The 16,402-nt window shown below is 50.6% G+C and overlaps 1 protein-coding gene across 2 annotated transcripts in view; it reads left to right on the top strand.

Moving 5' to 3' along the window:
* LOC125644827 (unconventional myosin-X) overlaps positions 1–15,503 on the top strand; it is a 305,444-nt gene extending 289,941 nt beyond the window's left edge. For both annotated transcript variants that reach the window (XM_075117658.1, XM_075117657.1), the window contains 3 exons: positions 5,890–6,339; positions 7,695–7,886; positions 13,724–15,503. In XM_075117658.1, coding sequence (XP_074973759.1) covers positions 5,890–6,339; positions 7,695–7,886; positions 13,724–13,837 — 756 coding nt within the window. In that variant the 3' untranslated portion in view covers positions 13,838–15,503. The remainder of the gene's footprint in view (positions 1–5,889; positions 6,340–7,694; positions 7,887–13,723) is intronic.
* The last annotated feature ends 899 nt before the right edge of the window (positions 15,504–16,402 follow it).

Here is a 16,402-nt window from a genome sequence, read left to right as displayed (position 1 = left end):
GCGTTGTGCAGTAGACAATGTACAGTGTTGTGCAGCTGTAGACTTCAGAAACCAACTGATAGTGTCTCAAAGAATCTTAAGTTGAAAAAATAATACAAATGGCTTAGATAAAACATTGTCCTGTAGATTTAAAAACTGGCTGATTGACCCAAAATGATGGAATGGGGTGAAGCACTTGTGCATCACCCAGACAGCAGCTCCCAGAGACTGACATCTTTGAATGAAGGCAATGGAGCATAAGATAGTTGGCCAAGCTTGCCAGGCCATACACTCAACTTGATGGCATTTCTCTCTGTCTGTCTCTGTCTGTCTGTTTACATAATGTGATGACTTTTGAATGCCACATCTTAAAATGAGCCATAGATTCTTCTTCAAATGACAGTCCCTATATGTATTCCAAAATGCAGGGTGTGCATGTGCGCCATGAACCAGAGCCAGAAGTTTTCGGTAGCAGTGTCTATTGATTTGCAAGTGGGTCGTGCATTGTCTCGTGCTCCAGGCGAGGTTATAAGAGGCCCTGCGGGTGACACTCCTTCAGTTCCCTCTTACCGCCACATGGTCGGAATCGGAATCCTTGTTCCTCTGTGCTCATAGTCTGACTACGAGAATGCACTTGTCCGTTGTTGTCACAGACTCACAGGCCCTGTGCTCTCTCGGCTCCGTATGGCCCCTGTGAGTAACCCCCTTCAGCATGATAGCCCTCTGTGAGGGTTGCACACTCTCTCCAGGACTAGGCCTTTTGGCCCTGCAACCTCCTGGGACTGCACTACTGAGCCTCCAGCATGCCTGTCTCTGCCGTGGGACCCCTCAGGGAATCCACTTGCTCTGGACCCCCGGGGCCTCCACACCCAAAGGGAGCAATGCCACCCCGATCTCTAGACTGCAGTGACTCTCAGCCAGTGTAAATCAGAAGAGTTTATTGAATGTCTGAACCCAGCACAGGAAGTTCTCAAGGCCCTCGGGTCTAGAAAGTCTCAGCACCGTCCATCTGGGTCTGTCCTGTCCCGATGGGCTCTTTGTCCCCAGTCCAGCAGCCCCCTCCTTCCAGCCAATCATCAGCTTCCCCAACAGCCCCTCCTCCATCCTTTGTCTTCAGTCCCACGTAAACAGGCCTCCTGGGCTCTCTCTCTTCCATCCTTTGGTCCCACTTTCCAGAAGCAGCTGGTCAGGTGACAGACATCCTCTCCTCAGCCCTTTGTCCTCCCACTGGCCAGAACTGGCTGGGTTCCAGACTGGGGCGAGCCTCCCAGTCAACAGTTGATAGGGTACCCATTCTCCAGGCTGTAGTCTGCGCACAGCCCCTAGCTATCCCTTCCCTGTACCCTGAGCTACCCCGTCCCCACACACAGCCCCTAGCTACCCCTCTCTCTGCTCCCTGAGATACCCCCTCCCTGCACACAGCCCCTAGATACACCCTCCCTGCACCCTGAGCTACCACCTGCCTGCACACAGCCCCTAGCTACCCCTCTCTCTCTGCCCTGAGCTACCCCCTCCCCACACACAGCCCATAGCTACACCCTCCCTGCACCCGGAGCTACCCCTGCTGCATGCACACAGCCCCTAGCTAAGGAGTTCTCAAACTGGTGGTCAGGACCCCTCAGGGGGTCACGAGTTATTACATGGGGGGTCATGAGCTGTCAGCCTCCACCTCAAACCCCAGTTTGCATCCAGCATTTATAATGGTGATAAATATATAAAAAAGCATTTTTAATTGGTAAGGGGAGTCGCATTCAGAGGCTTGCTCTGTGAAAGGGGTCACCAGTTCACTGCCCTAGCTACTCCCTGCCTGCACCCGGAGCTATCTCCTGCCCCCACACAGCCCCAGCTCCTTCCTCCCTGCACCCTGAGCTCCCCAGTGCCTGCACACAGCCCTTAGCTCGCCCCTTCCTGCACCCTGAGCTGCACCCTGAGCTACCCCCTGCCCGCACACAGCCCCAGCTCCCCCCTCCCTGCACCCTGAGCTACCCCCTCACTGCATACAGCGCCTAGCTATCCCTTCCCTGTACCCTGAGCTACCCCTCTACCTCTACACAGCCCCGAGCCAACCTGCCTGCACCTTACGCTACACGCCTTGCTATCCCCACCTGCCTCCTGAGCTACCCTCCTGCCCACACACAGCCCCTAGCTACCACCTGACTGTACCCCGAACTACACCTCTCACTGCATATAGTGCGTAGGTATCCCTTCCCTGTACCCTGAGCTATCCCCCTCCCCCCACACCCTATGCTACACCCCTGGCTACCCCTGCCTGCCTCCTGAGCTGCAGCAGGTTCCTATTGACTTGGGTATATCTTTGGAGAAGGTCCAGGAGTCCAGGACCAATACCACCAACTGTTGGACATTGTCCAGTCCAGGGGACCATCTCACATCACACTGGCCATTAATCATAGAATCATAGAATATCAGGGTTGGAAGGGACCTCAGGAGGTCATCTAGTCCAACCCCCTGCTCAAAGCAGGACCAATCCCCAACTAAATCATCCCAGCCAGGGCTTTGTCAAGCCGGACTTTAAAAACTTCTAAGGAAGGGGATTCCACCACCTCCCTAGGTAACGCATTCCAGTGTTTCACCACCCTCCTAGTGAAAAAGTTTTTCCTAATATCCAACCTAAATCTCCCCCACTGCAACTTGAGACCATTACTCCTTGTTCTATCATCCCCTACCACTGAGAATAGTCTAGATCCATCCTCTTTGGATCCACCTTTCAGGTAGTTAGAAGCAGCTATCAAATCCCCCCTCATTCTTCTCTTCCGCAGACTAAACAATCCCAGTTCCCTCAGCCTCTCCTCATAAGTCATGTGTTCCAGACCCCTAATCATTTTTGTTGCCCTCCGCTGGACGTTTTCCAATTTTTCCACATCCTTCTTGTACTGTGGGGCCCAAAACTGGACACAGTACTCCAGATGAGGCCTCACCAATGTCGAATAGAGGGGAACGATCACGTCCCTCGATCTGCTGGCAATGCCCCTACATGTACGCCCCAAAATGCCGTTGGCCTTCTTGGCAACAAGGGCACACTGTTGACTCCTATCCAGCTTCTCGTCCACTGTCACCCCTAGGTCCTTCTCTGCAGAACTGGTGCCTAGCCATTCGGTCCCTAGTCTGTAGCGGTGCATGGGATTCTTCCGTCCTAAATGCAGGACTCTGCACTTGTCCTTATTGAACCTCATCAGATTTCTTTTGGCTGAATCCTCCAATTTGTCTAGGTCCCTCTGTATCCTATTCCTACCCTCCAGCATATCTACCACGCCTCCCAGTTTAGTGTCATCTGCAAACTTGCTGAGGATGCAATCCACACCATCCTCCAGGTCATTAATGAAGGTATTGAACAAAACCGGCCCCAGGACCGACCCTTGGGGCACTCCGCTAGATACCGGCTGCCAACTAGACATAGTCTGTCATCTCAGCCCAGGCCTGCTTCGCCTCACGGCCTGGTTTTTGGAAGGTTTTTGTCACACATAGACCCTAACACCCATTCAACACTGTACGGCACATGCTTACGCACAGTAGACAAGCTTCCACATGAGCAGGCTGTGCAGCAAAATGGAAACGCTTCACCGCCTGGGCACAACATCATCACTTCTCCCTTGGTGCCATCTCCGTCCCCACTGTCCTGGACTACCTCCTAGAACTTAAGACCTCAGGTCTCTCCCTCACCTTGGTCCAGGTCCATTTGGCGGCACTTACTGATTTCCTCCCACCGGTGGACGGCCACTCGGTGTTTACCTACTCTAACACCACCCACTTTCTGAAGGGGCTGAAGAACATCTTCCCACCTATCCTTAAGCCTACACCCCCCTGGGACCTCAATCTTGTACTCTCCACCCTCATGAGACACCCCCCCTGCCTTCAAGCCCCTGGCCACGTGCTCCCTCTCCAACCTATCCATGAAGGTCATCTTTCTCGTGGCCATCGCTTCTGCTAGGCAGGTCAGCAAATTGGCGGCCATGATGGCTGACCCCCCATATACAGTCTTTCATAAAAAAAAAGTTTTTCTTATGCCTTCACCCTAAGTTTCTCCTGAAAGTGGTCTTGGAGTTTCACCCCAACCAGTCTATCCACCTCCCGGTCTTCCATCCTAAGCTGCACGCCACTCCAGTGGACAGGATCCTGCACTCATTTGGTGTCCGCCATACACTTGTGTTCTACCTCGACAGAACCCGTGCCTTTTGCGCCTCTCCACGCCTCTTTGTGGCCACTGCAGAGAGGCCCAGGGTCAAGGGAACTGGGATTGTTTAGTCTGCGGAAGAGAAGAATGAGGGGGGATTTGATAGCTGCTTCTAACTACCTGAAAAGTGGATCCAAAGAGGATGGATCTAGACTATTCTCAGTGGTAGGGGATGACAGAACAAGGAGTAATGGTCTCAAGTTGCAGTGGGGGAGATTTAGGTTGGATATTAGGAAAAACTTTTTCACTAGACCCACAGTGCATATCAAAGTGGGTCTCTACATGCATCAGAGAGTGCTATGTGCTAACACTCTGCCTCCTGGCTGGATTACAACCCACTCAACACGGGCACACACGACCACTTCCGCCTTCCAGGCAGACGTTTCTTGGCATGACACATACCGCGTAGCCACCTGGCGCTCGGGCATATTTTAGCAACCCATTATGCTATTGCCCAGACAGTGACAGAAAATGCAGCCATGGGCTGTGTCATCCTGCAGACGGTGATACCTCTTGCATCCTCACACCCACCTCCAATCTGATCACTGCTTGATACTCACCCACATTTGGCATACATATAGGGACCATCACTCAAAGAAGAGGAGGAGATTACTTACCTGTAACTGGAGGTTCTTGGAAATGTGTGGTCCCTGTTTGTATTCCAGTGTCTGCCCACTGTCCCCTCTGCTGTGGACCACACTGATCAGTGGTAAGAGGGCATCACCCCACACAGACTCTTATAACCTCACTTGGAGCACAAGGCAACACACAATGCATGTGCAAGTCAACGGACACTGCTACTGAAATCTTCCAGCTCTCATGCATGATGTGCATGCACACCCCACATTGGGAATACAAATAGGGACCACACATCTTAACGAACATTCAGCTACAGATAAGTAACCTCCTCTTTCTGTTTTTCTCTAAAAATGGGTTGTCCATTACTATGAAATTTTAACACCAAGTAATTTTTATGCGGTTTGCTGCATGCGTGCTTGCACAATATTTGGAGTAGGTGGCTTGGTGTGTATAGAAGGGAAGTTTGTGAGAGTCAGGTAGTTATGTTTGCAGTGCTTGGTATGGTGGTGGTAACAGATATGTGCCTATGGTAGAGGAGCAGAGGGTACGTTTTGCTGGGTGGCTTAACTTTCGTATCTTCGCTTTTTGTGTGTTAGTGTTGGCTATATTATGTATGTAGCATCCCCACCTGCCTCTCAGCAGTTCTTTGGGATATCCTTTATGGTGTGTTTGAAAACTTCCCAGCCTTCTTCCCACTGGTAGATTTTAATATTTCTGTGTTGCTCACTGTATTTTGTATTTCTGAATTCACCAAAACTTGCTTTTCAGAAATCTCTTGCTCTTCTACTGCTTTATTCTGTGACCTAGTTGTTTGTCATGCCAAGTACAAGTAGCTGGTAGTCACTGGTTCTGAGCTTCCCTGTTTCTCTCTTTCATCTAACAGGATTTCCCAACAAAATAAACAGGAAAGGGCTGAAAGAGCAAAGGAGGGAGGCATTATGTTTTCTATTTTCATTTCTTTTAATTCGTTCTGATTTCATTTGTCCTCCTTACAGTAACTGCTAGTCAGATATCCTGACTCTATGCACTTCTGTACTGGGATTGGCTAGGTGCTGGGGCAGATATCACAAGGTTGAGCACCGTAAATGGACAGATAAGGCATAAATTATGGAGGGTTTTTTTTGTTTGTTTAACATTTACAGGCTCATGAAAGTCTTATTGATGGGCACTTTCCTGCCCCAGAGGAGACACTGCAGCACCTGGCAGCCCTAAGGCTGCAGTACCTTCATGGAGACTATTCCAAAATCACCTGGACCCTCGATGGCATTTACCCAGTGAACAGGCTAAAATCCAAAATCCTGCAATCAACAAAGAGCAGTGGCATGACCAGTCATGCTCTGGAGAGGAGACGGACCAGCTTTCTGGAAGGAACTTTGAAACGTGGCTTCAAGACAGGCTCAGTAAAAAAGCAGAAGGTGGAAGAAGAGCAGATGATGGAAATGTGGGTGAAGGAGGAGCTCTCTGCTGCTCGGGCCAGCATAGTGCAGAAATGGAACAAGTTGCAGGGACTGTCTCAGCACCAGGCCATGGTGAAATACATGTCCGTTGTAAAGGAATGGCCAGGCTATGGCTCAACACTCTTTGATGTTGAGGTGAGAGGTGTATAAACTCAGATAACAACTACTGTCCAAGCAGGCATTATTCTTGGGGATGAAAAATGTTGCATTTTACACTGGACAGCATAGAGAAACTCTTGTTAACATGCTACATTCCGCCTGACTGCACTGAGTGTGATTCCGCCATCAGAGCAGCACCACATACCTAGTCAGGCAAAGTGGAGAGTACTGAGTAAACACTCCAGTTAGTCTAGATGCGTGTTCTGCTGGGTGGGAAGGGAGACATGGACGCTCCCACTTTGAAAGAGAGAGAAAAAACTTAGGACCTTCCCTGGCCTGTGAAGATGGTGGTGTGAGAAAGGAAGGTACAAAACAGGGAAGGAGATGATTTTCCATCACCTGTTGTGAAAAAAGCCCCAGTCCTTTCTAGCAGGAGACACTCCAAAGAAGGCAGTGAAATAAATAATACAGGCAATGGTGCATTACATTACTCAGCATATTTACCTCAGTAAAATAACTGTTTATGAATATTAACACATTTCTTTTAAGCTGCTCTAGAATTTTCATTTTGCCACAGACTTTAGGACAGCAGTGCCACAGAAACCCGGGAATCTTGAGCAACATTTCGGTGCAGTGTCACATACATGTGAAGCCCTGAAAATTGGGGTAGGAGCTTTGGCTGTGAGGATCTTGCAGCTGGCCTACTCCAAGCTATTCCCTGTTTCTCACAGCAGAAAGCACTGAATGAGATAGGTGAGAGAACTGCGTGTGGAGGACCTCACGGCTCATTCCTAAACCTTCCCAGCAGGAGGTGCTGTAGGATTCTCCTGCAGAAGTCCCATTTCTCCTATGGAGGAGGAGTAGTGTGGTGTCCAGAGGGAGCAAGAGCTCTCAGGCCCTGCTATGTTTCATTTTTTTTTTAAATGCATTTTTAACTCTTTCTTAAACCAGTAAGATATCTGTCTCGTAGGGTTACAGAATTAGAAGGAAAGATGAGTGAGTACAGAAGGACTGCTCAGACATATTCTGCACTGTTTATTCCAAAACCCTCTGCTCAACTGTTTGACTCAGGATATGTCTACACTTTGAGCGGGGGGTGCAATTCCCAGCTCAAGGAGACGTACTCACACTAGCTCTGAGCTAGTGTGCCAAAAATAGTAGTGCTGCTGTGGAGGTGTGAGGGCCTAGCTGCCCTTTGTACGTGCCGACCATCCCGGATGGGTACGTACATGGGGTGGCTAGCCCCTCCCTCTGTCTGCACTGCCATGCCTACACTGCTGTTTTTAGCTTGCCAGCTCAATCACAGCTAGTGTGGGTATGTCTCCAGTGTCCCCAGGTTTTCTTTCCCATTTGGAGCACTTCTGTTAATCTGAGTTTTTTGTTCTCAACAGTGTAAGGAGGGTGGATTTCCGAATGATCTCTGGCTTGGAGTCAGTACAGAGAATGTGTCTGTATACAAACGGGGAGATCCTAAATCACTGGAAACTTTCCAGTATGAGCACATTGTTTTCTTTGGAGCTCCACAACCCAATACCTTCAAAATTACAGTGGATGAGCGAGAGATGTTCTTTGAAACCTCCCAGGTATGTGTAACAGGATGTCCCTGCTGTGTATACAGTGTAACTATCCGAGTTCCATTATTACTGTGATTTACTAGAACCGAACAAAGATTTGAACTTTGCAAGTGAGAGCTGCCTTATTAAAAAACTCTTCCTGTAGAAACTGGGCAGGAGAGGAGGAGGGTTTGATTTCCTTTCAACCATGTCACTGCCTAACATAGAAAGAAAAAACATGCTGAACCTCATTTAACATGCAAAACACTTTGTTAATGTGGAGTTTATGGTTTTGGGTGTTCCTTGGTCCCCCATGCTTCTCATGCCCTTCCAGAATGTGAAAAGCGAGTTAAAACAACTCACATGGGAAAATAATACAGAGTTACGGTGACCATACATCATCTCTACAAGACTATTAGTGCAGTAGTAACCAATAGAACATGAACTGTAGAAATGCAGCAGTAAGGTGACACTTCCTTTCCAACAGAATCATATGACCTTAATTCTGCTCCCTTGAATCCCTGCCCTGAGTGGTCCCTCAGGGAAATCAGTGTCTCAGACCTCTGTAAGCCATTTGTAGCACAAGGTGGAGCATGAAGACAGATACATTTTGGGGAAACTGAAGAGAAGTTTAACGTTTTTAAAATCCTTGGATTTCTGCTTTCCAGAATTTTTCAGGCAAATCAAAGTACCACATTCCTCCTTTAACTTTTATGTTGAATGGGATATAATACTCACCACCTGCAAGGAATCTGAGTAGTAATGATGCTGGCACAAACCACAGTGAGATCTGTGAGACCGTATAAATTGGAGTTGGGATAAGTGTAAATCTCAGATTCTTCAGGCTATGATCCATGTGGATTCACTGCTATTCTTTCTGGGTGCACATGCACTCAAGATCAGATTTTTTGGCCAGCATTGTCTACTGATTCATAGATTTCAAGCCAGAAGGGACCAGTATGATCATCTAGTCTGACCTCCTGTATAACACAGGGCATAGAACTTCCACACAAAAATTACTAGAGCAGGTCTTTTGGAAAAACATCCAGCCTTGACTTTAAAATGGCGAATCCACCACAACCCTTGGTAAATTGTTCCAGTGGTTGGTTATCTTCACTTTTAAAAGTTTATGCCAGTGGTTCTCAAACTTTTTTGTACTTTCGTATAGCAAGCCTCTGAGTGTGACCCCCCCTTATAAATTAAAAACACTTTTTTCTTCTTTGAGTGATTGCTCATGTGTATTCCACAATAGGTGTGTGTGCTCACCACGTGCACCAGTGCCAGAAGTTTTCCCCCTAGCAGTACCCATAGGGGGAGCACTCCAGCGACCCCTGGAGTGCCACCTCCATGACACAGTATAAGGTGAGCTGCGTGCTTCTGCCACCCTCAGTTCCTTCTTGCCGCCAGTGAAGGTGCATCAGAACTGCTCTGCTCCAGCTTTGCTGTAGCTCATCCCCAGAACTTTTCGTTCGTTCAGTGCTAGTACCTGTAGTTAGTTAGCTGTTACAGTTAATTCATTTAGTTCGAGTACCCGAGCCAGGGCATACCCCGCGCCCCGGGTTTTAAGTCATGTGGCTCTTGTAGGCGATCTATGCCAAGGAGTGATCCGCACACAGACTTATCAGTGATCATTGCAAGATTTGCAAGTCGTTTAAACCTCGGACTAAGAGAGAAAGAGACATTAGGCTCCGGGCCATTCTCATGGCGCTGACCCCGGCTCTGGCGCATCTCTCCAGGTCTGCACCAGGCATCGGTGCACTGCGACCTCCCGGTGCCTTCGACTAGTCGGCACCGCTCCCTGTCTACGGGGCATAAGAAGGCTAAGAAAGTGCCTTCTTCGCAGCAGCACCAAGGTAAACCAGGGGCAGAGACTAGACCCATGTTGGCCCTTGATCCCCTCCAGCCTCTAGGCCTCCCACTCATGTTGAGCGTAGTTGCCCTGCTGCTTCGGACCGGGCCTCCCTGGATATCCGGATGCCTTCCATGCCAGAGGCCCTGCAGGCGGCCAGAGATGTCATGACCATGCCGGTACCAGGAGCGCTGCTGGTGTCGGCTCCCCGCTCCAGAGGCAAGCCACCGCTGGGTTCTCCACAGTTGCCCCCGGTGCAGCACTGGTCTCAGTCGCGGGAACGTTCCCAACGCCGTTCTCCGCCCAGCGACCATTCGGGGCGCAGTCCACATGGCTCGTCCTCGACTCCCACCAGACTGTCTGGTTGGGTAGCGTCCGACTGGGACGTCCGGCACCACTCCACGCCACGGAGCAATTACCGACGGGACCGAGGCAGATGTCGCCAAAGGTCCTCGTCTCACAGGGGTTACCACAGCCGGTCGCAGCACGGACGTCGTCGCTGTTCCCGCTCGGAATCCCACTCCAAGTCTCCGCCAAGGCACCGTCTCCGCAGCCCGGGGTGTAGATCGCCGGCACCGCGCCATCGCGGGTCTGCCCGTTAGAGCAGATCTTGGAGCGGCAGCTACAGATGGTACTGGTCCTCTGCATCAAGATCACGGTCCCTTGGGCGACGCCGCTCCCGGCACCGCCGTTCCTCCCGGTCCCGTGGCAGCAGCAGGTTGTTCATCAGCCCGGTCTCCGCTCATAGTCACCCTTCCATGGGCCAGGCCAAAAAGCCGGGGCCGTCGGTGCCACAGCAGGTGCAGTGGTACCAGTGAGCACCATGGCCTCCAACGCAGCCCCTGGTGGGGGCCTGCTTGGTAGCCGGAGCCTCAGAGGCACCGTTGGCCTCTCTCTCAAGGCCCCTGAGGAGAGGGTCAGTGGGACGTGCGTCCTCGGCACCGTGCCCGGAGCCAGACCAAGTGGTGGACCCTCCAGTGCTGGCGGATACCAGAGCACTGTACCGGCTTCCTCACCCTCCCCGGATGAGGCAATAGCGGCTGTGCCCCCCTCCGTCCCACAGGAGGACTTTAGGGCCCATCAAGAACTTTTAAAACAGGTGGCATCGAGCCTTCACCTCCAGGCAGAGGAGCTGGAGGAACCCTCAGACTCCCTGTTTAATGTACTGTCATCTTCGGCACCGGGCAGGGTGGCTTTGCCCCTCCATGAGGGGGTGGCAAGGATCTCAAATACCTTGTGGCAAACGCCAGCTTCCCTGGCCCCCATCTCAAAGAAGGCAGAACACAAGTACTTTATACTCGCCAAGGGACACGAGTGCCTCTACACCCACCCGGCGCCCAACTCCCTGGTGGTCAAGTCGGTCAACCACAGGGAGCGGCAGGGCCAACCAGCCCCCACTCCGAAAAATAAAGACTCAAGGAGGCTGGACTCTTTTGGCAGAAAGGTTTATCCATCCTTGAGTTTCCAGTTGCGGGTGGCAAACCACCAGGCTCTCCTGGGCAGATACGAATTCAACATGTGGGGTTCACTGCCCAAATTCGAGGGCTCCCTCCAGGAGCGCAATTAAAAAAAAAGTTCAAGGCGCTGGTGGAGGAGGGTGCAGCGGCTGTTAGGGCGTCCCTGTAGGCGGCGTCAGATGCGGCAGACATGGCAACTCGATCCATGGTCTCGGCAGTGTCCATAAGAAGGGCGTCATGGCTCCTGCTGTCCAGTGAGGTGCAGTCGGTCATGCAGGATCTCCCAGTTGACAGCAAGGCTCTGTTTGCGGAACAAACAGATACAAAGCTGCATGGCATGAAGGACTCCCGCATGACCCTGCAGACCATGGGTCTACATATTCCAGCTCCGGCCAAAAGTAAGTGTAAGCCGCAGCAGGCCCCTGCTTCGGCTTCCCAGCCTAAGTACGAGGCTGCCTATAAAAAGTTGAGAGACTATAAGAGGCACCCTCAGCAGCAGTCACAGCCTGCCCCGCAGCCTGGGTCCTCCAAGGGCAAGCAGGTGGGGAAAAGGCAGTTTTGATGGGATGCTAGGGGGCACCCTGACAGTTCCCGAAGGGGATCCCCCCCTCAATAAAGCTTCCCTTCTGCAATCGGTTGTGGGCTTTCCTCCTGGAGTGGTCACGACTAACCTCGGACCGCTGGGTCCTCAACATGATTTCCCAGGGCTGCACGCTGCAATTTGTTTTGCCCCCGCCCAACCATCCCCCACCCCCGTTCCTTCTGGGGGATCGTTCGCAGCTCCTAGACCTGGGAGTGGTGGAAATGGTGCCCAGGGAGTTCAGAGGCAAGGGTTTCTACTCCTGCTATTTCCTTATCCAGAAGGCCAAAGGGGGACTCAGGCCCATCCTGGACCTGCGGGATCTGAACCAGTTTATGGTCAAACTCAAGTTCCACATGGTCTCCCTGGCCTCCATCATCCCCTCCCTGGATCCAGGGAATTGGTACACCGCCCTGGATCTGCAGGACGCATATTTCCACATCCACATATTAGAGGGGCACAGACACTTCCTCCGTTTCCTGGTGGGACAGAATCACTACCAATTTACGGTCCTCCCATTTGGCCTATCCACTGCCCCAAAGGTGTTCACAAAATGTATGTCAGTGGTAGCGGCCTACCTAAGGCGCCAGGGGGTCCAGATCTTTCCCTACCTGGATGATTGGCTAGTCAAGGGCAGCTCCTGGTCACAGCTGCGGGATCACGTGACGCTTCTACTCTCCACGTGTGCTGCCTTGGGCCTGTTAGTAAATGACAACAAGTCCACGTTAGTCCCGGTCCAGCGCATAGAGTTTATCGGGGCGCTCCTGGACACCTCGTCAGCCACGGCCTCCCTCCCACCGGACAGATTCGAGACCCTAAAGGGGCTCATCAACACGGGCATGAAGTTCCCTGTGACAATGGCCAGAGCATGCCTCCAGCTCCTGGGTCACATGTCGGCATGCACGTATGTGGTCCGCCATGCCAGGCTCCGAATGAGGCCCCTCCAGCTTTGGCTGGCCTTGGAGTTCTCCCAGGCCCGGGGCAGGATGGACAAGGTCCTCATCATGCCCGACCCAGTGATTGCCACCTGTCGGTGTGGTCCACCCTGAACAACATGCTCCAAGGGGTCCCCTTCCAGGACAGGGCCCCGTTGTTGGAGCTGGTGTCCAATGCGTTGGACCTGGGTTGGGGGGCCCATGTGGGGACTGTTCAGACCAAGGGCTGTGGTCAGCCCTGGAGCTATCCCTACACATAAATGTCAAGAAACTCAGGGCGGTGTATCTGGCGTGCGTGGTCTTCCGCTCGCACTTACAGGGCAAGATGGTCAGAATGTCACATGATCAGTTCATGCCCCTCAGCCGAAAAGCAGTTGATGGCTTACCCCACACAGGCACAGCCTGCTGCAGGCAAGAACGCTAGGAAGCATCTTCGCAGCAGCAGTGGCAGCTTACCCAGAGAAGAACAGGCACCGACTTTGCTGGCGGATGCTCCAGGCCCGCTTCTTCCCATTCCCGCTCCACTCTAGGCCCATCTCTTCCCACCCCCACTCCACCTCATCTCCAGAGCACCCCACATCCCTGCTCCTTCCCCACCCCCAGATAATCCTAAGTGCCACCAAACTCAGGGAGGGAGGGGGAGAAGTGGAGACGCTTCCCCGCTCCTCCCCCTCCCTCACAGAAAGTCCTAAGCTGTTTGCCAGTGGGGGAAGCACTGGGAGGGAGGGGGAGGAGGCGGAGAAGAGGAACTTGTGCAATGCTCCCTTGTAAAATCGCTGCTCTTCCACAAAATCTTACATGCAGTGGACAGAGCAGGCAGCCAAAAGACGTTATAAGGGAGCATTGCACAACTTTAAATGAGCATGTTCCCTAATTGAGCAGCGACGTAACTTTGAAACAACATTAAGCAGGAGGACGTTAAGTGAGGAGTTACTGTATCTATTGCCAGCACTTCAGGGCAGTGACTATGTCTTTCTGCAAAGTGACTCGTACACCTAACTACTGTGTTTTCAATCTGCCTACCTATCCTTTCATTTTTTGTCCAGGTGGGAGAAATAATAAAGATCATGAAAGCCTACATCAACATGATTGTGAAGAAACGCTGCAGTGTCAAATCAGCTGCCAGTACGGACAGTCACACTAGCATCTGGACTAGGTGATGAGGAGGAACCCTTATTCCATTAGCCAGAGGCACTTGTCATGCGGTGGGAGTTTACAACTTGGCAGCAGGATGTGTAGCAAAGATTTTTTTTTTAAAGAACTTCACTTGATTGATTCCTACATAGAAACAAACTGAAATCACATATCACCACTTACAGTATCAAGGGATTTGCACCTCATCGTAAAGATGTTAGTTAACATCAAAAACTGTTATATTAAACATGAACAGCCGAGACTTGTATTCATCTTGGTTGTTTGAGGGACACTATCTTAAAAAAACAAAGCCACAAGCTTCCTCTTATCTGTCATCTTCTGCCTTTTTCACACTTGTCTGTCACACTGTCAGAAAAATATACAAGGTACAGTTCTGCAGTAGAGGAAGTAGATTCAATAGCTTTCAGTCTGTCGAAGAGCAACTGGCATCTGGGAATTGAGCTAAGAAAATATTTGTTTTAATTTATTTTTCAGCCAAACTTAAAGTTGCATTCCTTTTTCCCAGATTTAATAGTGTTTAATTTTGACTGCCTGGATGTCACGGGCCATTACATTTTACCTAGTTAACCCTGTGCCGCATCAAGTAACTTGGGTTAGACTAAAGTATTTTGGTCCTCAGGAGCCTAAACAGTTGGTTGCCACAGCTAGAGAACAGGAATGTGTGTGCATGGTTCTCTCTCAAGAACAGGGGTGGGCTGTCTGAAGTGGATCCGACTCAGGTTCAGCTCAAACTACATTATAAGCCCTGGTTGAAAAGTGAAGTGTTGTCTATTCCTGGGGAATGGATGCCATTTAGTTGCATTTACAAGGACACAGCTGTTTCAGCCCCCACCCTCAATTTTAGTTCAAACTCATCCCTTTAAAGGTAGTGACTTGGATCCTGCCATGCAATTTATTTACATTTAGGCTTTTAGGATGTCCTGGAAGGAGGGACAATCACCTTAGAAAAAGTGGTGGCTCTTACTAAGCACACAGTGTGCAGATGAACTACCCTTCCTTCCACTCTAGTCTAACAAGAAAGACCGCCACTTTCTCCTGCAACATTCCATCAAGAACTTCACATGCCACTCAGTTCTAACTGGCTCCTATACCAGTAAAGTTCCTTCTTTCCACTCCATGGGTCTTTAGCAAAACCCAAAGAGAACAATTTGTTGTCACAGAAAACAGGACGAGTATAGTTGGCATCTTTCTCTTCCCCCATCCCCCAACCATTCTGTGACATGGACACGCCAGACCTGTCACTAGGCTAAGCAGGTACAGTGTTGACATTACATTTTTTTATACTGGAATTTTGCCTCAAGAAGTCTTATTGATGAGTCTTACAAGAGCCCTTTTTTGTCACTTCCGTAATAAAATGGATGACCAGGTGGCAACTTCAAATGGTCAGGAAAGCAGAGGAGATGGGCAAAATAACACTGGTCACATTGGATATTTGGTCAAATACACTGAATGGAGCCTTTTAATATATTTAACCATAGCTCTAATTTCCTCTGCCCTACTGCTATAGTCTAGCTCTTGGGTAGCTGCAGGCAGCTTGAACCCAGTTGGGAATGTTAACACCCCTCACTTCTCGTTTTGACATGCTCATTTCTATTACAGATTTCCTTCTGCTCTTTTTTTAATTTGTAACTGGCTTTACAAAATGAAGGTTTAATAAATTATTGGCTTGCATGGCCTGTTTTCCTTCACAGATGTTGTGCACAAACAGTTGTGTGCTCATGTGTACCTGTTTATACAGAGATCTGTCACCCAGTGCTGATATGCAGACATCTCTGAGCATGAGCAGGAAAGCAACTGCTTAGCAACAATGTGAGTAGCAGATTTTGCTTTGGTGACAAGTTGAGAGGCCCAGGATGGGGTAGGAAATGTTTCATGCCCTCTTGGTGTTCGTGCTGCACAGGGTGATTTATTGGGTGGAGATTGCATCTTTGGTTAGTGAGGGAGAGCACAGGCCCACCCTGAGACACTTGTTGCTTCCCCGTTCCTGAGCAAATGACCAAAGGAAGAAATGGAGAAGAAATGCAGAGAGGTGGATGTACCTCCCAACAGCCCTCACATTCCTTGTATATATGGGCTCCGTCCATTCAGCCGGGTCCCCCAGCATTTATTATGCAGCTTTACCAACTTGTGTTTTAGGTATTCTTTTGGCGAGTGCTGGGATTTCAGATGACTTCCAGTCGCCTCCTCACAAAGTGCAGTCTTCCAAAAACCAGCAGTCTCACCCTTCCCCTTGCTGTTTTCACAAGGGTGGGGAGAAGGGAGCAAAGAGCCCAGCAGTTAAGCATGGCTCTGCTCCGTCACCCAACCGCTGAGCAAGTGATCGCTGCTCCTCCCCCTGCAGTACCTGGCCTGGGTCGGGGCAGAAGTGGGTGAGGAGCCCCTGGAGATGCCCCTGCTGCAGCTCCTCATATCTAGGAGAGGTGGATGAGATCAGTGGTAGGAGTACAGTTGGGGTTGGAGATCAGGATGAGGGTTAGGGGTTGGGGTCAGGGTCGGGTTAGGGTTGAGGGTTGTTTGGGTGAGGGTGAGGGCAGGGGTTAGGATGAGGGTTAGGGTGTAGGGATAGGCTT

Source organism: Caretta caretta, chromosome 11 (assembly GCF_965140235.1).
Source record: "Caretta caretta isolate rCarCar2 chromosome 11, rCarCar1.hap1, whole genome shotgun sequence".
Taxonomy (NCBI): Eukaryota; Metazoa; Chordata; order Testudines; family Cheloniidae; genus Caretta; species Caretta caretta.
This window is presented reverse-complemented; position numbering and strand designations above follow the sequence as displayed.